Source organism: Protopterus annectens, chromosome 8.part0 (assembly GCF_019279795.1).
Source record: "Protopterus annectens isolate FY-2018-M chromosome 8.part0, PAN1.0, whole genome shotgun sequence".
Lineage (NCBI taxonomy): Eukaryota > Metazoa > Chordata > Ceratodontiformes > Protopteridae > Protopterus > Protopterus annectens.
In genome coordinates this window covers 1,626,789,848-1,626,813,775 of record NC_056741.1, presented here as the reverse complement: position 1 = coordinate 1,626,813,775, position 23,928 = coordinate 1,626,789,848, and the positions used below count along the sequence as shown (strand labels likewise).

Genomic DNA, 23,928 nt, shown 5'->3' with positions numbered 1-23,928 from the left:
GATAGAAATTAAGGGTGTGTGTGTTTGTGTGTGTGGGGGTTTGGCCTAACGATTAGAGTCTTCACCTCACAGACACAAAGATAGGGTTTGATTTTGACCTGGGGTTATTAGCTAGGCTTAAAACAGCCCTTCATGGCAGGTTCATAGGTGAATACTAGGCTAAGACCAGGAAGAAAACAGTAATGTACCATGATGTCTCAGCTGGAGTGAAGCAATTACGAAATTGTTGCTCTTTTTACCCTCAGGTTTTTTTTTTTTGTTTTTTGTTTTTTAAACCACATTGTTTTTGTCTGACTGGGTTTTTTGTGTAAGTATTGTCTGACTGGGTTTTTTGTGTAAGTATGTGTGTGTGTATGTGTCGTTCACAGTCTGTACTCTTTGTGGATGACAGATTTTTATTAAACATGGTACAATACTCCATTGATCATGTGGGAGAAACAGACAAATGTAGGTTTGGTAAAACAGAATTGGAAACAGTTGCACACCTCGTTGCTGGTTGCAACATACTAATGGCAGAAAGACTGTGTACTGAAAGGCATAATTATGCGGCGAGACTGTTGCACTGGGGACTGTGCAAACATTACAGTACTGAAGTAGGTGAAAAACAGTGGAAACATGAGCCGCAAAGCATCATAGAAAATGATGGTCTACATCACATGGGATCATCTATTAGCAACAGTTCAAAAAGTACGGATACAGTGGTCCAAGAAAAGCAAAAAGTAGCACTGATCATTGAAATCGCCACACGCGGTAACTACAGTGTCCTGCGTGCAGAGACACATGAAGTCATAAAATATCACGATTTGCAAGCAGAAATGAGTACAATGTGGAAGAAAGATACCAGGATCGTTCCAATAGTAGAAGGAGCAATGGGTTTATAAAAAAAAGTCTACAATCATATTTAGATATGCTACAAATACATGCAACTCCATACAAACTACAGGAGTCATTACTGGGCTCATTGCGGGTGCTGTGAAGAGCACTTTTGGCTGACATCAAAGAGTGAAACAATACTAATTTCATGAACTATAATTGTACTTTGACTTAGGAATGGGGTCCATTCCTGTCATAGTATTAGAAACCCAAATGATTTGGAGAAATTAAAAAGGCTGAAAAAAAGAGGTTATGTACTCACCATAACGTTCCATCTGAGTAGGTAACTTCATTTGTCACCAACCTGTGGGTATCGGATCTGACCTGGATCCAAGCCAGCAGCTTTCCAAGCTAGAGATCCGAGCTCCAAGCTCCTCCCCTTACCCATAATACCCTGTGACCTCCTTCCAATCCCCAGATCGCTTTTGCCCATCTACATAATCTCACCATGACAAAACAACAACCTGAAGAATCCTAACCCAAGGATTAACAAATGACCTGGATAAACCATCATAGTGATCAGAAAACCAAAGAACCAGGTTTGGGGGAAGGAGGGAGGGACAGTTGCTGATAAATGAAGTTACCTACTCAGATGGAACATTATGGTGAGTACATAACTTCTTTATCTGAAGTAGTTAACTTCATTTGGTCATCAACCTGTTGGACAGAGTCCCCAGCTACCACAAACTTGGGAGGTCCTCAAGGAAGGATATTCCAGAGCACTGCAGAGCCAAAAGCCACCCTTCCTCTAGACACTAAATCCAAGTTATAGTGAGAGATAAAGGTATGAGAGGATGCCCAAGTAGCCACAGAACAAATGTCATCCAATGGAATTCTTGACCAGAATGCAGCTGATGTAGCCATAGAATGGGTAGAGTGAGCATGAACTCCAGTAGGTTCTGGCAGGCCAGATAGTTTATATATGAACAAGATGCAATTTGAAATCCATCTGGCCAAAGTCACCTTCGATACAGGCTTACCCAAGAAGGGTTTAGCAAGAGAGACAAATAGCTGATCAGATTTGTGGAAGGCCGCTGTTCTGTGTAAATAAAACTAACTGCCTATAAACATCTAACAAATGAAGTTTGTACTCCCCTTTGTTCTGATAGGCAAGAAAACTGGAAGATTAATGGACTGATTGATGTTCATCTTGGAGGCCACTTTAGGTAGGAAAGATGGGTTAGTCCTGAGAGAGACCCTGTACTTATGGAAAACCAGATATGGGGCTTTAATACAGAGAGCTTGAAGCTCCGACACTCTTTTAGCTGAGGTAATGGCTACAAAAAAGGCAGTTTTCCAGAACAAGAATTTCAAATCAACGGAGGCCGAAGGTTCAAAAGGAGGTCCAGTTAGAGCTTGAAGGACCAAGGTTAGATCCCAAGGAGGGATGGGGTTCCTAACAGGGGGCCTCAAGAGAAACATCCCTTTCAGAAAGGCCTTACAAATCTTGGTGGAAGTGAGGGACTGAGATTATCTCCAATGTGAAAATGTGAGATGGCAGCCATTTGAACCTTTACAGTAGAGGAACTGGCCCCTTGCTGAAAAATATGCGATAGAAAATCGAGCACTGCTGGTATGGGAGCAGTGAAAGGGTCCAGACCCATTCAAGGTAGAGACATCTGCAGGTTCCATAGTCTAAGAAGCATCTTGCGGCATACCGGACTCTGAATGGGTCTCAATAGAGGCCTGCGAATCTGAAGTAGTGGGTATCAGGGGCTGCGAAAGCACCTCACTGAGTACCGGCGGACTGGTGACTAGCTTAATGGAAGCGTCATCGGTAGTTTTGGACCTATGCGGTCTGTCGCTGTCTTTATCCTATCTGTAGTCTGATAGCTTACAGAAGCAATTTCTGGATAATTATACAGAGTATCAAAATAATTTGCTGCAAATATAGCCCAACAACAAATAGTTCGGGGGTTGAACAAGGTACGAAACTGACAGCGAGGAACGTTGTGGTCTGGGCCTAAGCAAGGAATGCAGTACAAATGAAAATCTTAATGAAATGAGGTATTTGCTTTCCACAGGTAATACAAGTGTTAACTTTTACTGACATCGGTTAAGAGCAAGAAAAAGGATCCTCAACGGGGCACTTAGCTTTTTTGAAGACTTCGGTTCTGCAATTCGAAAATGAAAATTTCAGGAGTCGGACGACCAGCACTTGTGAACTGCTTCTGTTTTGGGCACCGTGCGGCAAGAAAGACTGATATAATGCTGTCGGCTGCATGTTTTGTTCCCCTGATGACCTGATGTCATAGAAGAAGAGACAGCATCCAACACAGGAATCCAAGACTCTGGTATTCAGGCTGCCTGAATTGCCTGAGTTGCTGTCTCCTCTTCCATGACGTCAGGTGTAAAAAAAAAAACATGCAGCCGACACCATTTTCTTTAGTTTTTCTTGCCCCCAATGTCAGGTGCCCACAAAAAGGTAGCAAAAAAAAAAAAATATATATATATATATACATATACATATATATATATATGTATAGACATCTATCAATATAAACTTTACCTTCAACTACAAGCAAATACATCACATAGGCTGTAGAAGATAGAGAAGGAAAGATAAACTCCAGAATGACAGGGGGATGTTGGGAGGGTAACCTGGACTGCAACAGTGAATACACTTGAACATCTACATTTATGGTAAGTGTACACAACTGTATTATGTTCTTCATGTTTCACTGTTGCAGTCATTACATTTGGGAAGAATCCCAAAGCTATGGTTGGGAAGCTGGAGCTAAACAGCATTAGGAGTAGCTATAAGGCCCTGCAGAACTGCAGTGGCAAAGCCTGCCCTGGATTTAGAGTAGAGAGGCAAATGATAATGCTTTGTAAAGGTATGAACAGAACTCCAAGGACCAGACTCTAGAATGTCTTTGGTTGGTAATCCCCTGAGAAAGGCTGCTGAATTAACTGCAGCTCTGGTGGAATGAGACGTAATGCCCTTGGGCACAGGTTTACCATGGTGTAAGTATCAGAAACGGATGCAGTGGCTTATCCACTTTGAAACTGTCTGCTTTAAAACAGCCTCGTCTTCTGATCCTGCAGCATATGCCACTAGTAATTGCTCAGTTTGTCTTAGAGCTTTAGTCCTGCTCAAGTGGAATCTTCACTGTCTGTGTACATCCAAGGAATGCAGAATTCTCTCCTCCTTGTTCTGCGGATTGGGATAAAAGGTTGGCAGATGAATTGTTTGGTTAAGAGCCACACTGGAAACCACCTTAGGCATACAAGTAGGATTCGTCCTCAGATACCCTGTCTGGGTAAAATATGATAAAAGGCGATACAGCCATTAGAGCCTGTAGCTCTGCAACTCTTCTTGCTGAAGTAATTGCTAGTAGCAGAGATGTTTTCCATGATAAGAACTTTATATCCGTGGTAGCAGCTGGTTCAAATGGAGGCAGGGAGAGCTTTTCCAACACATTTGTGGTCCCATGCAGGCAATGGTGATCTTCTAGGCCTTACATTTTTGGCTCCTCTAAGATACTACTTTAGTAAAGGATGAGAAAAGATTGGTGGCTCTGTATTGTAATGAGCTGAAATGGCAGAGGCATGGATTTTAATAGATGAGAAAGATAGGCCCTTGTCAAGCATCTCAGTTAAGTATTGCAATATCTGAGGAATATTTGGTTCTGCTATATCAGTTCCTTGTGCTTGATTCCAATCACAGAATCTCTTCCATTTGTCAGCATAAGATTTTCTAGTACTAGGCCTTCTGGCTTCCAAAATGACATCCATCACAGCTTTACTGAGAAGTGTTGTTTGTATGACTACATGATCAGCCATGCTGCCAGGTTCAGAGTCTGTAGTTGATCGTGCAGGATCTAATTGTTTTGCTGGGACAGTAGTTGTGGTCTTTGAGGCAAGGTCCAAGCTGGGTATTGAGACAAGTTCCGTAGGATTGGGTATCAGTATTGGCGGGGCCAGTCCGGGGCAATTAGTATCATCTTTGGTTTTTCTTGTCTGACTTTTAAGAGGACCGTGGGGAGAAGAGGCAGAGGAGGAAAGGCGTAAACTGATAGGTTTTTCCAACAGAAGGATAGGGCGCCCACTTTCCATGCTTGTCTGTGATAAGTCCTTGTGCAGAATCTTTTCAATTGATAATTTTGAGGAGAGGCAAATAGACCTATGTCTGGGCTCCCCCATTTCTCTGTTATCATGCTGAAGACTTGTGGATTTAGTTTCCACTTGTGAGAATCCATAAGGTTTCTGCTTAAATCGTCTGCCAGAGTGTTTCGTTTTCCTGGCAGGAACTGAGCTTGAAGATGTATTTGGTAGGTCAAAGCTGTCCCACAGTGCCATGGCTAATCTGCAAAGGGGATATGAGTGTGTGCCCCCTTGCTTGTTTATATACCATATGACTGTGGTGTTGTCCATCTTTATCAGTAGTTGTCCTGGATGAAGTAAGTCCTTGAAGGCTGTTAGGTAATTTTGAACAGCTAGCATCTTTCTGGTTGATACGTAGATGCATTTGTTTTGGTGTCCATATGCCCTGAATGCATCTTCCTGCCATGTCGGCCCCCCAGGCATAATCTGATGTGTCTGTTGTTATGGTTTGGCTGGCAGGGGCTAGAGTGAATGGCCGTCCCATGTTTTGGTGACATGCCTTGGCCTACCATAGAAACTCCTGTTGCAGGCAGCGAATGAGAGGAATCATTGTTTCCAGACTGTGAGAATGTTGACTCCATAAACTTTTTAGGTACCACTGAAGTTTCCTCATATGCAGTCTTGTATATGCAATCAGTAGGATGCAGGATGCCATTAAGCCCAGAGCCTGCAAAATTTGTCTTGCAGAAGACTGGGTTTTTGTTGCCATCAGTTTTAAGTAGTCAGTTGCCTTTGCTTGTCTGGCATGAGCTAAGCCATCTGGGCAGTTGTATTCAAGCTTGCGCCCAGGAATGTTATCTTTTGAGAGGGTACCAGTTGTGATTTCTTTTCGTTTATTGTGTACCCTAGGCATGTTAGGAGCCTTTTCACAAATGCCAGGGGTCGAAGAAGAGTGTCCTTGTTCTCTGCTTGAATGAGACTTGTCCAAGTAAGGATATATTTGTATACTTCTTTGTCTGCAAAATGCAATTACTGGTGCCAGGCACTTTGTAAAGACCCTGGGCACAGTAGATAAGCCAAAGGGCAGTGCAGAGAATTGGTAATGCATCAAGCCAGCCTTGAATCTGAGGTATCTTCTACACGCTTGTCTTATTGGGATATGCCTCTTGGGTCTAAAGTCACCAGCCAAGCATTCTTGCCCAGCATGGGCAGAAGGTGCTGCAAAGTCAGCATTTTGAATTTTGGAATGTTCAGGTATGTGTTCAAAATTTATAAATCCAGTATTGGTTGCCAGGCCTTGTCCTTTCTGGGTACCAAGAACAGTCTTAAGTAAAAACCTTGTCCTTTTTCCTGTTCTGGTACTGTCTGAATGGTCCCCATATCCATAAGGGACGCAACCAGTTTCTTTGCCTCTGCCCATTGATTTTTTGGCAGATCTGGCCAACCATTTGCCATTGGCAGAGTGTGGAAATGGAATCTGTATCCCTGTGATACGATGTTTAGTACCCACTTGTCCTGGGTTATTAACTGCCAATTTTGAGCAAAAAGTGCTAATTTTCCCCCTATGGGTGCTGCCAAGAGATAAGTGCTTGGTGTAGGCAGAGGGAAGTCATTGGGATTGCTTTCTGTAGGTTTGCGCTTTATCTCCTCCAGATTTGGAGGTGGAAGTGCCCCATTGCTTTGACCTGTATGAATCTTGCGCCTGGTATCTGGAACCCTTAGGGCATCTGGATTTGCCCCTTTGAGCTCTGACACAGGAAAGGACCAATTTTTTGTAGGCCAATGTCTACTGAATCCTGGTGGCTGCACTTGTAAGAAGACTAACAGTTTGCATAGACTTAGCTTTGTCTTCCATTTTCTTTAAAACCTCTTCTGCCTTAATACCAAACAGAGAATCATGCTGTAAAGGTGCATCTAGCAATTTAGCTTTAACATGATCAGGCAAATTTTATTCCTTTAACCAGGCATGCCTCCTAATCACAGATTTAGTAACTGCGGCCCTGCAGGAGGCCTCTAAGGAATCAAAACTACATTGCAAAGTATGCTTTCCAACTTGTTCAGCTGCATGCAATAATTCCTGCAATTCTTTATTTTCTGCACATTCTGAAATCAACAATTTTGTTTCAGCAATCCCATAACATGTTGCTGGTACTTAAGCATATGAAATTGTCTGTTTAAGGCCTTGATTGCCAAGGTTGCAGATGTATAAACCTTTTTCCCCATCTGTCCAGTGCCCTTGAATCTCTTGTCAGAGGGGGTAGGGTTTTTTGCTGTTGAGGCCTTAACTCCCTTGGGACCCTGTGAAATAGTTTCAGGATCAGCAGCAGGGTTTCTAAATAAAAATTTGTGAGAGTCAGGGATCCTGTAATATCTAAAGAAAAACCAACAACGTATGAATGAATAAACCAACCAAACGAAACTGGAAAGCTGCAACAGATTTTATTCCGGTACCTCGGCTGAGTGCCTTCAAAGGAATAAACATTCAACTTTTTTGCAACTTATATATTGAGCATAACACCAATTAAGTAATTAATCAATTACAAAATTCAAGTTAAGTTAAAGAGACATTCTTTAACTGCTTTCATCTCCTTCAAAGCCAACCATTCAGGCTTAGTAAGATTAAATTTAATATACTTTTTTAAAAACACAGCATATTCAGTTTCTATTTTTTTGCACAGAACATTTTCAAAAACCTTCAAAATAAAGGAATTTTTTGGAGGGTAAAAAGAACTGCAGATGGGCAAACAAGGTACTGTAAGTTTGCCATAACCAGTAACAAAATGCTCAGAATCCTCAGAAACACTCACATAATCAGAAATACAATCACCACCATCAGAATTATTTTCAACATCAAAACCAACCACATCACAGTCACCAAATTCCCCAGTATTATATTCATACAGAGAAAGATCCATTAAAGGATCATTCTGAATTGACAAATCACCACTACTATATGAAGAATTAATATCAGAATTGGCAATATTAATGCTCCCATCTTGTGCAACATTATCAAAATGCATATTATTTGATTCAAAAAACACTTTAAAATGAAGCTTCCTACAAAAACGTTTAACATCTAGCAGTAGTTCCGAAAGCGCTGGTATCCTAGTCGGAACAAATTTACTGCCTTTCTTTAATACCAGCAGCATATCGGAAGTAACAGTTAAATCGCTCAAATTGACAATGTGCATAGAATTTTCATTACTTCGCGCACAAGCGCCATTATTAGAACTAGAGTTTTGTAAAGCAGAAAAAGAAGAAACGGAAACAGGAACAAAGTCCAACAAAGTAGTGCTACTAGTATCTTCGGTTACGACCCTTTTGTTGTGACTTACGTTTAAAACCTTGGCGAAAGTTCCATCTGCCTGAATCTTCTATATCAGAGGTAGCCCCAGTATCATCTGTAATGTCCACTCTTTCAAAAGAAACACTTTTCTTACTTCCAGCTGTGTCCGATGATGAAACTGACGAGTCGCGACCACTACGTGAACCCGCTTCTTGCTCCCTTCGCTTGGAACAAACCATTCCTCCGTTTGCACTGCCAAGAATAGATCAAATTCTTTTTGAAGTCATTGACATCCCTGTTAAGTTTTTTCTTCTTCCTTGAAATAACATCAACTTCTACTTTTGAGACTTCATCATTAATACTTTTCATAGCAGAAAAAAATGCTGAGTTAGGATATTCATCAGCTAAGCTGGCCTCACCTTCTGCAATTTGTGTTTGGATCAACCCCAGACTTCTCCGGTTATGTTTAATTAAAATCTTTAGCCAGCTAAGGGAGCACTGTAATGAAGCTGCCTTCCATTCCTCTAAATAAACGGTCTCATCATCTGAAAATTTATAAGCAGGTAATTTGTCAATTCTCAAACCTCTGGGTGTGATTGAAAGTTCAACGTATTTCTCCAACAAACGAATGTCATAAAATAAAGAAGTCTCTTTAACTCTTAATTTTTTCAAATCTTCAAATTTTTTATCAAAAGTGTTATTACCAGATATAGTCCATGGATCGAATTGAGCCAACTTGTCTTCCCTTTCTTTGACCAAGTTAGCAAACAAGAATCCATTGCCATTTAAAGTAGACATAGTGAAACATCCAGTCTCTTGAAGCAAATAAAGAAAAAACAACAACGTACGAATGAATAAACCAACCAAACGAAACTGGAAAGCTGCAACAGATTTTATTCCGGTACCTCGGCTGAGTACCTTCAAAGGAATAAACATTCAACTTTTTTGCAACTTATATATTGAGCATAACACCAATTAAGTAATTAATCAATTACAAAATTCAAGTGAAGTTAAAGAGACATTCTTAGTATGAATGCATATATAAAAAGCATTAACTAAATGGATAGGTTCAGGGAGGGTTACTCTGCCTCATGGCATGTTTAGATGTGGCAAATGCAAAATTTGTAAAAATGTTAAGAATTTATCGGGGAGCACTATTAATGGGGTAAAATATATTGCCCAGAATTACTTTAACTGTAAATCATGTGGGGTAGTGTACATTATTGGCTGTGATTGTGTTCCAACTAAATATTATATTGGCCAAACAAAACGCCAATTAAAAATATGTATTTTGGAACACATGGGTGATGTTCGAAATGCTAGAATTGATAGTCCAATTTCTGAACATTTTAACACAGTTCATAATGGTGTTATGGACTCCTTACTTTTCTGTGCTTTAGTCAAGCCTGCATTTGGTAACACTGGTAACTGCTTACAGAATCTTTTGAATCTTGAAAGAAGATTTATTTTGAAGTTTGGCACTTTAAAACCAAGGGGCATGAATTTAGAAATTAATCTTACGATTTGATTAAATTAAATTATTATATATTAATGTTCTGTGATGCTCCTTAGGTAATTTCTTATGTACATATTCTATGTATTTTGTATTGGGATTTATAACCATTTAGTTAATGCTTTTTATATATGCATTCATACTAAGAATGTCTCTAACTTCACTTGAATTTTGTAATTGATTAATTACTTAATTGGTGTTATGCTCAATATATAAGTTGCAAAAAAGTTGAATGTTTATTTCTTTGAAGGCACTCAGCCGAGGTACCGGAATAAAATCTGTTGCAGCTTTCCAGTTTCGTTTGGTTGGTTTATTCATCCTGTAATATCTGTCAGGCTTACTGGAGCCAGAGGTAAGGAGTCAGGGGTCAAGCTTGAGTCCAAAAACACATCATCCACAATGTCTAAAACAGGGAGAATGGCTAAATGCCTGTGCTGAGGGAGAAGGAAATCCCTGAGCCTCTTTTTTGATAAAGAGAAGTCTTGACTCTCCCAGTAAAAATGCTCCCTCAAAGTATGCAAGGTTTCTCCAAATGAATAATCCCCAGGAGGAGATGCAGATGGAATAGACTCTTCAGCATCAGAATCCTCATAGGGAGGTATATATAAATTCCTGATCAGAAGAGGAATCAGAAGTAGAAACCTGATCTGAAGATTCATAATCAGTGTCTTGCCTAGGCCTCTTATCAGGAGGGGGATGGGTATATTTCTTTGTCTGTTGCTCATGCCAGGCAATCCCTTACTAGCCTCAGTAAGAAACTGAGATGCCTCATAAAATCCTCCAAAGCTAGTTACGAAAATAAAATTGCCAAAGATTCCAAAGACAACCACAAAGCATTCTATAACTATGTCAATAATCTAAATGGCAATGCTCAGATCTGCTCTGAGCTAAAACAGAATGGCATTAAATATACTGATCTGAAGGATATTGCCAATATCCTGGCAGATTGATTCAGTGCCAACTTCACCCCCCTCTCACCCCCTAAATGGCCCATCTCAATACCGAAGATTGCCAAATTCCAGTAATAACGGCCACACAGGTACAAAACGCACTGTCTAAAGCCAAGAATACAGCATCCATGGGACCAGATGACATCCCGGGCTGTGTACTACATGACAATATGAACTGGCACCTCACCTAAGTGTCATGTTTAATCATAGCCTCACCTCAGGTTTCGTGCCCGCAGAGCTACAGTTATCCCAATCCACAAGGGGGGATCCATCTTGGATCCCAGAAACTACCGTCCCATCAGTCTGACAAGCCTTATCTGCAAGGCCATGGAGCGTATTATCATGGAACTTATAAACAAAGACATTGGCAACCTTCAAACACTGGACCCCACCCAGTTTGGGTTTGTGAAGGGCCGATCTTGTCTTCTGAACCTGATTGACTTCTTTGAATCAGTCTCCAGAGCCATGGACAAGGGTAAGGTGGTCCACACAGCCTATCTAGACCTTGCCAAGGCCTTTGACACCATCCCCCACTCTGGAATCATAGATAAACTTACTAAGTTGGGCATTAATCCCTATGTCACCCAATGGGTTGCTAAATGGCTTACTGATAGAACCCACACTGTAAAAGTAGCCGACTCCAAATCCAGCTCCAGACAAGTGACAAGTGGAGCACCTCAGGTTCAGTCCTGGGGCCTCTCTTGTTTGGCATCTACTTCTCTGAAGTACAGGTCAACACTAAGGGACTCTGGCTAACAAAGTTTGCAGATGACTGCAAACTGGGAGCCATTATTGAATCCCCAAATTATGTGGATACTCTACAAAAGGGCCTTACAGAAACAGATGGTTGGTGCCAGAGCCATGGGCTCAAGATGAATGCCAAGAAAGGTATTGTTATCCCCTTTGGGAAAAAACATGTATCCATGAATTACCATATAGGTGGCAGTACACTAAACACAGAAAGTGTGATAAGAGACTTAGGGACACAGGTGGACAGTGGTCTCATCTTCGATAACCACATCGCCACAACAGTCAGGAAATCCTTCTATGTGGCACACCTCATCATGAAGGGATTTTCATCCAGACAAAAGGAGGTCATTGTCCCACTGTACTCATCCCTCATTAGACCCATTATAGAATACAATGCCCCATTTGGTATGTACCTCTCAAGACATCTGCAACAACTGGAAAGGCCTCAGAAATACCTCACTAAAAGAATCACAGGCCTAAAGCAGATGCCCTATGCTGACCGCCTTAAAAAACTCCAGCTATACTCTGTCACATATCATCTACTCAGAGGCGATCTCTGCTTAACATACAAGGCCATTTCAAACCCAGAGCTGTTGGACATGCTACACTTAAAGAAATCCCAATCCCTCAGAGCTACACACTCCAGGGATCTAAACCTTGTCATCACAATAAACAAAACATGCTGGAGGGATAGGTTCCTGACCCAGAGACTCTCCAGACTCTGGAATAGATTGCCCATACATGTAAAGCAGAGTGCCTCTTTGGACCTCTTCAAGAGGAACATTGACGATTGGATGGGAGAAAGGAAATTCACCCCAGGGATCACATCAGTCGCCCTGCTAGACAGGGGTCCAGGAAAGTAAATAATGTGGGAAGAAATAGCCAGGGAATTGTTATGGCTAGGCTTGTATAGGCCCTAGGGCTGATAGCCTAGTACTAACCTATGAACCTAATCAAGGTAATAAGGTCTTCAGCCATTTTGATCATATGTTTTTTAGGCATAGAGGCCTGTGCATGTGGCTCATGCTTCGGTTTTTTTAGTTTTAGTAGTTGCTTTTGTCTTTGGTTTTGCAGCTGTCGTCAGTTTGATACACAGATGTTGAGGTCTGAATACACCCTCATAAGCTGGTGCCTGCTCAGCGGCTCCAGACCCATCTGAGGGAGATACATCCATCAGTCCAATACCTTGAGTATCTTGTGGCATGCCGGACTCCACATGGGTGTCGGTAGAGGCCTGCAACTTGAAGGTAGCGGGTATCAGGGGCTGCAAAAGCGCCTCACTGAGTACCGGCAACTGGCTTAGGAGAAGCTTCGTCATCTGTTTTGGATCTCGACTGCCTTTCTCTGTCCTTTTCTTTGCATTTTTTATGTACTCCGATAGTCGGATTGCTATCAGACAACATTTCCGGGTAGTTAAATTTGTTTCCAAAATACTTTGATGCAAAAATATACCAACACTTAATAGTGCGTTGGTTAGATCTAGCACGAAACCCACAGCCAGGCACGTTGTGATCAGGGCCTTGGCAAGGAATACAGTATAAATGGAAATCCTTATGAGGTATTTGCTTCCCACAAGTAATACAATTAACTTTTTCTGACATCGGTAAAAAGCAAGAAAAAGTTTCTAACGGGTACTTAGCTTTAGTGAAGACTTCAGTTCTGAAACTCAAACTCGAATATTTCAGTAGTCTGCTGACCAGCACTTGCGAAATGCTTCTGCTTAGGGCACCGTGTGGCAAGAAAGACTAAAGAAAATGGCGTTGGCTGCATGTTTTATACCCCTGATGACCTGATGTCATGGAAGAGGAGACAGCAACTGACGCAGGACCCAAGACTTTGAAATTCAGGCCGACTGAGGGCAACCTGCCAGCAGATTACCCAAATGTAATGACTGCAACAGTGAAACACAAAGAACATCTGCACTCAATGCAAACATTCCTAACCCTGGAAAATGCTGACATCTGTGCGGTCACAGAAACCCGGTTCAAAGCTATGGAGTGCACCCCAGCCTTACCTGGTTACTCATCAAACTGTGAGCAGTTAAGCCAAAGTAGGTGGCATTTCAGTATACATTAAAGACATACACACCTCCAGACTGGTCAAACAGTATGAGCACAGGAGGCACTTCAGGTGCAGTTAACCATTGACAAGAATCCTATTCAAATCATAGCTAGTGGCCCCCAAATCTGACTCAACATGCCCAATCCACCTATTTGGACCTCTTCGAATCTATCAAGATTCAACCCTTTACCCTGACCCTGGATGACCAACTTCTCAAACAGACTGGAAGAATTACTCATGCCAGAACACAAATGCCGAGATTCCTTGATTTTGTCAATGCAAATGCCTTAGAATAGCTAGTCGATACCCCCACAAGGGGTGATATCTTGGACTTGGTATTATCCAACATGAGTAACCACTGCAGCACCCCTATAGTGTCATCCTCCCTGGTAAGATCTGACCACAAAGCAGTCACTTTCAAAGTCACCATCTCCCCCAACACCCCTCTAGCTAGGATCAGGCAAACTTCTCCAAAGCTGATTACAGCCTCCTGAGGGATGGCATAAACAGCTTCACAGCTCCCACCCCTCTGCAGGAACTGGTACCAATATCCAAAACTACACCAAAGCACTATATAGATTGACATCTGCCACAAATAAACTCTATAACAAAAGGAAACAATTTCTGTCCAAGACCAAGAAGGAGCAGATGCCCAATTGGAATCAATGTCTCAGCCTGAACAAGCAAATAAGAGCACTAGTGAAATCCTCCAATGCAAGAGTCCAAATTGGCCACATCTACTAGAGACAATCATAAGACCTTCTTCACATATGTCCACAACCTCAAAGGAAGCACCCAGATCTGTTCAGAACTGGACGTCAAGAACACCACACATACAAATGCCATAGATATAGCAAACTTGCTGGATGACAGATTCAGCAAAAACTTTACCCCTCTGTCCCCATCAGTAAATCAGGACATTCCTAATATGTACTCCTTCACCTTATATCTAGGGAACAGGTCAACATTGCTCTCTCAAAGGCAAAAAATACAGCCTCTATGGGACCCGATAACATCCCAGGCTGCATCCTAAGTGAACTCTGACAGGAACTTGCAGCACCATTAAGCACCTTATGCAACCAAAGCCCGAGTACTGGCTTCATCCCAGCTGAGTGGAGGACAGCCACAGTCATACATTTACACAAAGGTGGAGCGTTCACCAATCTGGGAGATTATAGATCCATCAGCCTAACTAGCCTGATCTGCAAGGCCATGGAATAGATTATCATGGACCTCATTAACAAGGACATTGGCAACCTCCAAATACTTGATCCCACACAGTTTGGCTTCATCAAGGGGAGGTAATGTCTGCTAAATTTGCTCAACTTCTTTGAGACTGTCATCAAAGACATGGATGGGGGGGCTATGCACACCACCTACCGTGACCTGGCTAAAGCCTTTGGCACTATTCCTCACTCTGGCATAACAGATAAACTCTCTCAACTAAGCATCAATTCATATGTTACCAGATGGGTAGCAAACTAGCTCACTGATAGAACCCATGTAGTCAAAATAGGGGAAGCCACCTCAAGCAGTAGATCCGTAACAAGCGGTGTACCCCAGGGCTCAGTCTTTGGGCCGCTGTTATTTGGGATATACTTTTCTGAGTTGCAGGCCAAAACCAGTCGGCTATGAGTGACCAAGTTTACAGATGACTGCAAGCTAGGTGTTATTTCCCCTAGTGATATGGACATCCTCCAAGAGTCACTCACACAAATGACTGGTGCCAGAAACATGGCCTCAAGCTGAATACCAAAAAATGCATCATCCCCTTTAGGGAGAGTGATGTCCCCACAAATTATCACATTGACAATAACGTCCTAAGCACTTAATCAGTTGTGAGGGATTTGGGCACCCAGGTTGATAGCGACCTGACTTTTGACCATGTTGCTTCCATGGTATGGAAAGCCTTCTACATGGCCCACCTCATAAGTAAGGGCATATCATCCAGGAACAAGGTCATAACATCCTTGCATTCTTCCCTTATAAGGCCCATTATAGAGTATAATGCACATTTCGGCACGTACCTCGCAAAGTACATGCAGCTGCTGGAGAGACTACAAAGGTTCATCCCCAGGAAAATCCAGGGCCTCAAACATCTACCATACACAGATATGCTAAAAGCCCTATCCCTCTACTTGGTTTCATACAGACTCCTCAGAGGTGACCTCTGTCTGGCATACAAGGCGATCATGGACCCTACCTTGATGGTACTGCTGCATATCTGCAAGTCAAGCTCCACTCGAGTAACCCACATGCATGGCCTCAACCTGGTCTGCAACATCAACAGGACTTGTTGGTGGGACAAATTTGTGTCGCAGAGACTCCCTCATCTATGGACTACACTCCATTCTCCATATCAAGCAGAGTACCTCTCTCTACCCATTAAGTGCAACCTGGATAACTGGATGGGAAACAGAAAATATAGCCCTGGGATTCCACCCATGTCCCTGCTGGACAGGTGCATTGGGTGCTGATTTGTATAAACTTGGACTAAACTCTTGGCTAGGCTTACAGTGGATATAAAAAAGTGTACACACCCCTGATAAAATGCCAGGTTCTAGTGATATAAAAAATAAGACCACAATAAATCATTCAAAACTTTTCCCACCTTTAATGTGACCTATAACCTGTACAATTCAATTGAAAAACAGAAATCTGTTAGGGTAAAAAAAATATAAAAAAATAAAAAAATGTACAATATGCTGGTTGCATAAGTGTGCACACCCTTAAACTAATACTACCTTGTGTGTGCACACCCTTAAAACTAATACTTTGTTGAAGCACCTTTTGATTTAATTACAACATTCAGTCTTCTTGGGTAGAAGTCTATCAGCATGGCACATCTTGACTTGGCAATATTTACCCACTCTTCCTTGCAAAAGCACTCCAAATCTGTCAGATTGCGAGGGCATCTCTTGCACACAGCCCTCTTCAGGTCATCCCACAGATTTTCTATTGGATTTATGTCTGGGCTCTGGCTGGGCCATTCCTAAAATTTCTTCTGGTGAAGCCATTATTTTGTTGATATAGGATGTATCCTATCTTTATTCTCCCTGAAATTGCCCTGGCTGCTGTGTGTCCCTGGTCCCTTGAGGATTAGTGCGCATCTCTCTACCTCCTATCCTATACTAAGGGAGCTGCTTGATCTTTCAGGACCCCTTTCTGATTTTTTTTTGTCTCTACCATCCCAACGTCTGGCCAAGGAAACCTGCTGCCCCAACTCATATATTGTGTTCCCAGCTACCAAAAGGACTAAGAAACTCTCTACCTCCTATCCTATACTAAGGGAAATGCTTGATCTTTCAGGACCCCTTTCTGATTTTTTTTTTGTCTTTACCATCCCAACGCCTGGCCAAGGAAACCTGCTGCCCCAACTCATATATTGTGTTCCCAGCTACCAAAAGGACTAAGAAACTCTCTACCTCCTATCTTATACTAAGGGAGCTGCTTGATCTTTCAGGACCCCTTTCTGATTTTTTTTTGTCTCTACCATCCCAACGTCTGGCCAAGGAAACCTGCTGCCGCAACATATATATTGTGTTCCCAGCTACCAAAAGGACTAAGAAAGTATGTTCCACCTTGGATCTACCTATTAAGCTGTATTATTTATTTATACCTATCTAGTACCAAGAGAAACTAAGCTAGCGAGCAGGGAAACCAGCAGCAACGTTTTCTTCCCTACACCCCAATAGCAATCTGCTATTTCCTCCCCTTACCTTTTGTTAAGTGTAACTCCTTCTTGTAGCTTTATCTAATATTTATACCGTTGTGTACTATACTTTCTGCCCACTAGGTGGCACTCTACTCCAGTCTAGGGTTACACCCTGTACTCCACCTTCCCAAATATCTACTCTTAATACTCTTACATCTCTTATCCCTCGACTAGTTGCTAATCCTCTTGCTACTTTCACTATACTGTTACCTTTTCTTCCTCCCACTAACTGTACTTTGTTTTTTTCTTCCCTTTATTCCACAAACTTTCCCTACCTCTCTCCTGCATTTACCATACTCTACTCACCTGGATATACTTAACTTGCCTCAGGAGCCTGCTGCTCCCTGATCGTCTCTGTAGACTCTCACTTGCCTTCTGTAGGATCTCATAACTATTCCTTCTTACCTAGACCACATCATCTCTCCATCCTCTTCTCCTCACCCCTCCTCGCTCTATTGCACACTCTTCTTCCACTATGGACTCTCCACTTCACTCTAACTATAATCACCTATGTAAGAACATCAGGGTAACCTGTTACTCCTAGATCACTCCGTAATATTCTTTGCCCCTCCCCTATCTACCTGCCTGCTCTTTCTGGATCTCCTCCTCCTCCTACCTCATATCCTGCCCTAAGGGCATATAGTGGGGAAACTATTTGTGGTGCCATCTTTATTCTCCCTGAAATTGCCCTGGCTGCTGTGTCCCCCTGGTCCCTTGAGGATTAGTGCTCGTAAGTAATTTAACTGGTTATTTGCTTTTTTGTTAAGACTCTCAACTGTTGTAAGCTGTCCTTTCTGCTAATTAGCAGAACGGTATTTATCTTAGCCGCTTGTTTCTGCGTTAACTAGATACCATGTGCAGTTTCTTTTTTAATGACTTTTATTGCCGATTTATATTCTATAAGATATGTTATTAGTCCTTGCTGACAACTGTGGACTGTTACCAGCCCAAACTAACTACTAATTGGAAAGGCTTTGATTTAAATGTGTTAGTAGAGAAATAAAGTGTTGAGGGTTACGGACTTGCATAACGGCCAACTTGATAAGTGCTGTGCCTCCCACGTGGACTTATACATGCCACTCTGCTTCCAGCAGGGACTGCAAACCTTTGTAGCTCCTCTGAAGGTTGTAAACGAGTTTCCAGAGAAAGCGCTGCCTTACTGAAGCAAGTACTAATACTCTGTAGGTATTTCTACCTTATTTATTGCGATCTCTTTGCCCTATTATCACTCGCAGTTGCCGCTAATGTTTCCAAGATAGCGTTTGTGCTAAAGCAGTTGTCTGGCGGCATTGTTTTATATCTCAGCTATATTTTTGATGTGAAACCCATACCCTCTTATTGCTAGCAGAGAACGCAACAGTTTATTTTTCTTCTTAAAATAGCGCTCATGCCAAGGCATTTTTTTTACCAGCAATTTTTTATGTCTATCTTGAAGCTTTCTATTACTATCTTTGTATTCTTGTCCCTGTTATATGAAGGCTTGTATCCCTGAATTGGCAGATACCTATTTCATTAAGAGTTCATAAGCAGTTTGCTTGGTATACCCTTTCCTACTCAAGCGTTCATGTAAGCAAACGCTGTTTATTCCCATTAGCTAACCTCGGGGACTAGGATTGTATGTCTTTTCTGGCTCTACAACAAAGCTTGGCTACCATTGTCACTGTATTATGGGATTAACCTTACTTTTTACTTCAACATGCTTACATGCTTAAAAGAATTACCCTCAGACCTTATTCATCAAGAGCTGGTGTAGCACTCCTATTGGTAACCCTCTAACAAGCTGGTCTGCTAATTCTAATAGGAACCCCCCCCCCCCCCGATAGGCATTGTATAGCTTCCTGGGCATTTTATGTGTTGTCAACCTTATGTTTACCTCATATAGCTAGATCAAAATTTGAACCTGTCCTGTAAGATAGGACTGCTCTCCTAATCTAATCTTAAGAACTTTAATCACGGTGGGAGAAACATACATTTATCAAGTGGCTGCTACTCGCACACCATTTTTGTGGAACTAGTTTAACACATCCTGTGTAATTGCATTAACTCTCATTTAATGCATTGCTAGATTCAGTGATTTGTATGAATTACTTTTTACATGCTCTTTAATTGTTACTGTTAGAGAATCTCAACTGTGACTGTTTATATCTGCTTGCTTATCTTATGGCATTGAATGTACCTGTAAATGCTGACTGAAATTAGTAACCATTGCATCCATTAATAGTCTATTTTTGTTTTGCTCGGATATACCTGTGTCTTACCTAGATTGCTTTTACTGTACAGCATAGTTTTAATTGTTTGTCTTCATGCCTAAATATTTTTTTATCTTTCTATCACTCTTAGCTCTCTACCTCCTATCCTATATTAAGGGAGCTCCTTGATCTTTCAGGACCCCTTTCTGATTTTTTTTTTGTCTCTACCATCCCAATGTCTGGCCAAGGAAACCTGCTGCCCCAACTCATATATTGTGTTCCCAGCTACCAAAAGGACTAAAAGTATGTTCCACCTTGGATCTACCTATTAAGCTGTATTATTTATTTATACCTATCTAGTACCAAGAGAAACTAAGCTAGCGAGCAGGGAAACCAGCAGCAACGTTTTCTCCCCTACACCCCAATAGCAATCTGCTATTTCCTCCCCTTACCTTTTGTTAACTGTAACTCCTTCTTGTAGCTTTATCTAATATTTATACCTTTGTGTACTATACTTTCTGCCCACTAGGTGGCACTACTCCAGTCTAGGGTTACACCCTGTACTCCACCCTCCCAAATATCTACTCTTAATACTCTTACATCTCTTATCCCTCGACTAGTTGCTAATCCTCTTGCTACTTTCACTATACTGTTAATTTTTCTTCCTCCCACTAACTGTACTGTTTTTTTTCTTCCCTTCATTCCACAAACTTTCCCTACCTCTCTCCTGCATTTACCATACTCTACTCACCTGGATATACTTAACTTGCCTCAGGAGCCTGCTGCTCCCTGATTGTCTCTGTAGACTCTCACTTGCCTTCTGTAACCCTACCCCCAAATTCCACCCACCCCAGTGGTCCTACCTTTATACTTATAAAGCCACATCCCCCTACTTCCTATCCAATAGTCATCCACAACTCATCACACACATACCATTTACACACCCACTCACACACTGACAACTACTCTCAATTACCTCTTACATACCTCAATACTCCACACTCTCTTTACCCCCACCTCCTAATTCTTAACTATATTCTATCATCTCCTTTACCATGCCCTTAACTTATACACTCACCTACATAAAACTACCTCTCCGACTCTCACTACTATCTATCCTTTCTATTCCCTATACTCTCACCTTTTATTAAAACCTGCAAGTCACATAATCTCACCAACCCCTAAAACAAACATTAGTAATAAATGAGCTTGTATTCCAAAGCCATTCTAACATAACATCCACCTCAACCTATCACCTAAATACCACAGAGTAGCCCATTTCTCATTTACACTATATAGGAAATCACAACCTAATTACAGCAAACCACTGAATCATCCTTATAGCCCAATTAGACATCCTCTCCTTCACGGGGACATTCATCCCAACCCAGGACCATATAACAACACCCTAAGACACCCCTCACCCCTCTTCACTCCCTGTACAAGCACAAATTCTCTACTCATAGCTCATCTCAATATAAGAAGTGTTAACAATAAAGTAAGCCAACTACATGCTCTACTAGATACTCACTCTTTCGATATATTATGCTTAACTGAAACCTGGCCAAACCAGTTACAAAAGACAATGAAATACTCCCACCTAGTTATAATATCTTGAGGTTAGACCGAACTACCAAAAAAGGTGGTGGGGTAGCAATACTGCACAAATCTCATTTACAGGTCAGCAGCCCATACTAGTACGACCACCTCTAGAAACTAATGTGGAAATTCTTATCTCCAAGCTCCAGCTCAATACAACTAAATCTATATACATAATATGCTCCTACCTACTCCCAGGCAATAACATTAGCATCTTAGAAAATATCCTCTGCTGGCTTTCAACATCCTTCCCTCAAGAAACCATTGTACTCGGCGATTTTAATATAGACTGGAACACCTGTACCACTCTAGAACCCACAACCCATATAAACCTCTATGGCTTCTCACAAACCATTACTACCCCCACCCGAATCCATAAACCCAGCTGCAAAGAAAGTATATTAGACTGGATCTTAATTAACAGCCACCCTCTCTCTTACAAAGTAGGTATCCTTCCTGATGATATTTGTGACCATTCACTAACCTATCTAGACAAAAATCCTTTATCCCAAATCAAACTACCTTTAAAATCACCCACAACAAAAAAAAATTGATCCAGCCAACTTTCAGGCTGAACTTCAAGCCTGTGACTGGTCACCCCTAAGGCACCTGCCAATTGATGAAGCAGTATCCCATTTTAACTCCAAATTCCTACAAATTTTAGAATTCCACGCCCCCTCATGCTCTATAAGAACTAGATACAAAACAGCCCCATGGCTCACTAACGAAACCAGACAACAAATCCTACAAAGAAATAAAATCTGGTCCAAATGGAGAAACACTAAAGACCTAATTGATCAGCAGTACTATAGACAGCTAAGAAATGCCACCAAAAAATCAATAATTCAGGATAAAAAAAACTATTTCTTTAAACTCCAACAAAATCACCATAATCAACCTCAAAGCTTCTGGTCAGGCATAAATAAACTTTTACATCCAGGCCACTCCAAAACACCTACCTCATCTGGTCTTTCCCTATACTCTCCAATGCAGATTGCTGATGCTTTCAATACCTTTTTTACTGAAACTGTACAATCTCTAGCTAACACCTTACCACCAATTAACCCTACTCTCTAATCCTCCCCAACTACCTTAGCAGCTACCTTTCACTTAAAACCTATTCCTACAACCCTCATCTGCACTCTACTTCATAAACTTAAAACTTGTACTCCCTCAGCTGATCTCCTACCACCTGAATACCTTCAAACTGCTGCAAAAGCTCTTGCCTATCCCATTTCAATTCTAATCAATAGAACCATAACTGAAGGCTCCATTCCCTCACTCTGGAAAATCTCTCACATAATCCCACTTCACAAAGGAGGGAACTCAACTGAACTCTCTAACTTTTGGCCCATAGCCATTTTATCACCACTAGCCAAAATAATGGAAAAATGTATCCATCAACAATTCCTTGACCACATTCTCCAATATAACCTACTAGCTGACTGTCAACATGGTTTTAGACCATTCCACAGTACCACCACCACTGCTCTCCTATCCTTTACAGACTGCATTAATAAACATCGCAACAATAACACGCACTCCTCTGCTCTGTTCATTGACCTCTCTAAAGCTTATGATATGGTCAACCATCAAATACTACTCAACATACTCAATTCTTTCTCACTTGACACACAGGCATTACAATGGTTCAAGTCCTACATGCACAATAGACAGCAAGCTGTCCTTATGGATAACCTATCCAAACATCTCCCCATTAACCTTGGTGTCCCTCAAGGCTCTGTCCTGGGACCTCTACTCTTCTCCATATTCATTAACTACCTTTCTACTAATTTACCTCTACCTACCAGCATACAATACTTGAATGACTCCCACTTTGATTTGTAAAAGAAACCACCTCATCTGAACTCCAGTCCATCAACCCAAACAGTATTATTTAACCAAGTAGAAACTAGGTTCCAAATAAAGTAGCCAATTCTCCTTAATGCAAAAACTAAACTATTGCTCTCCAACTTTAAATCAATTCCAATGGATTTATTATATCCATCGACGGTAATAATATAGTCTTGACCCAACTACAAAACTATTAGCTGTATTACTGACCATAACCTCAACTTTGACTCACATATTAATGCCACTATTAAACAAACAGAAACTTGATCCTTATAGGATAAAACCTTTTCTCACCCCAGTCAGAACTACTCATTGCCTAGACCCATCTGATTCCACCCTCCTCTATGCCCTCACCAGTTTATACTAATCTTTCCAAAAGCAACCCAAACAAATTGTCCACTTATAACATTATTGCCAGGTTTGCTACTGGGTCCTCATATTTAGAACTCATCATCGTCTAAATCTCAAACTTCTGATGGTTGAACTAACAACCAGCTAGAATTTCGTCAACTCTCCACAGCCCATAAAATTCTGTACCAGCCTAGTAATACCCTATTCTCAGCACCATCCCCTACACAAACCTGCTAACCTTCAGCAACAAACTACTGGTTACCATCCAGAACCTACCAACAAGGTTGGTGATTCTCTTTCTCTAATACAGTGGGGAAATTTGGAACAAGCTTCCCACAAAACTTACATCTCTCTCATCATTACCACTCTTTAAAAAGCAACTAAAGATTCAACTAAAACACAATGGCTTTGTCCTTGTACTAACCCTGACTAACTTCTTAACATAACATTACTTCAACTCTTCCAATAACCCTCTTGCAGTTAGTAATTTCATCCCACCCCCTTCTTAGTATCTTATTCCCAAGCTTCTTGTACTGAATATGCTCCTAACAACCTTGCTTTCTTCAGAGAGCTCTTATCTTTCCACCCTTGTATATAAACCAATCTACTTTTTCACTATGATCAACTACTTCCATGTACATACATTCATTAATTTTCTTACTTCTCAGTGTTACACACTTTTATCATAGCCATTTTACATCTTTACAAAGGCACATTCATATCATTTTTTTCAAGATTAT

At 41.3% G+C, this 23,928-nt stretch overlaps 1 protein-coding gene across 1 annotated transcript in view; it reads right to left on the bottom strand.

Annotated features, from left to right (window-relative positions):
- Positions 1 to 23,928, bottom strand: part of OAF (out at first homolog) — a 329,886-nt gene that overhangs the window by 144,196 nt on the left and 161,762 nt on the right. Inside the window, exons 4-5 of the mRNA XM_044079473.1 lie at positions 8,256 to 8,458; positions 7,728 to 7,915 (exon numbers count right to left, since the gene is read on the bottom strand). Coding sequence (XP_043935408.1) covers positions 7,728 to 7,915; positions 8,256 to 8,458 — 391 coding nt within the window. The remainder of the gene's footprint in view (positions 1 to 7,727; positions 7,916 to 8,255; positions 8,459 to 23,928) is intronic.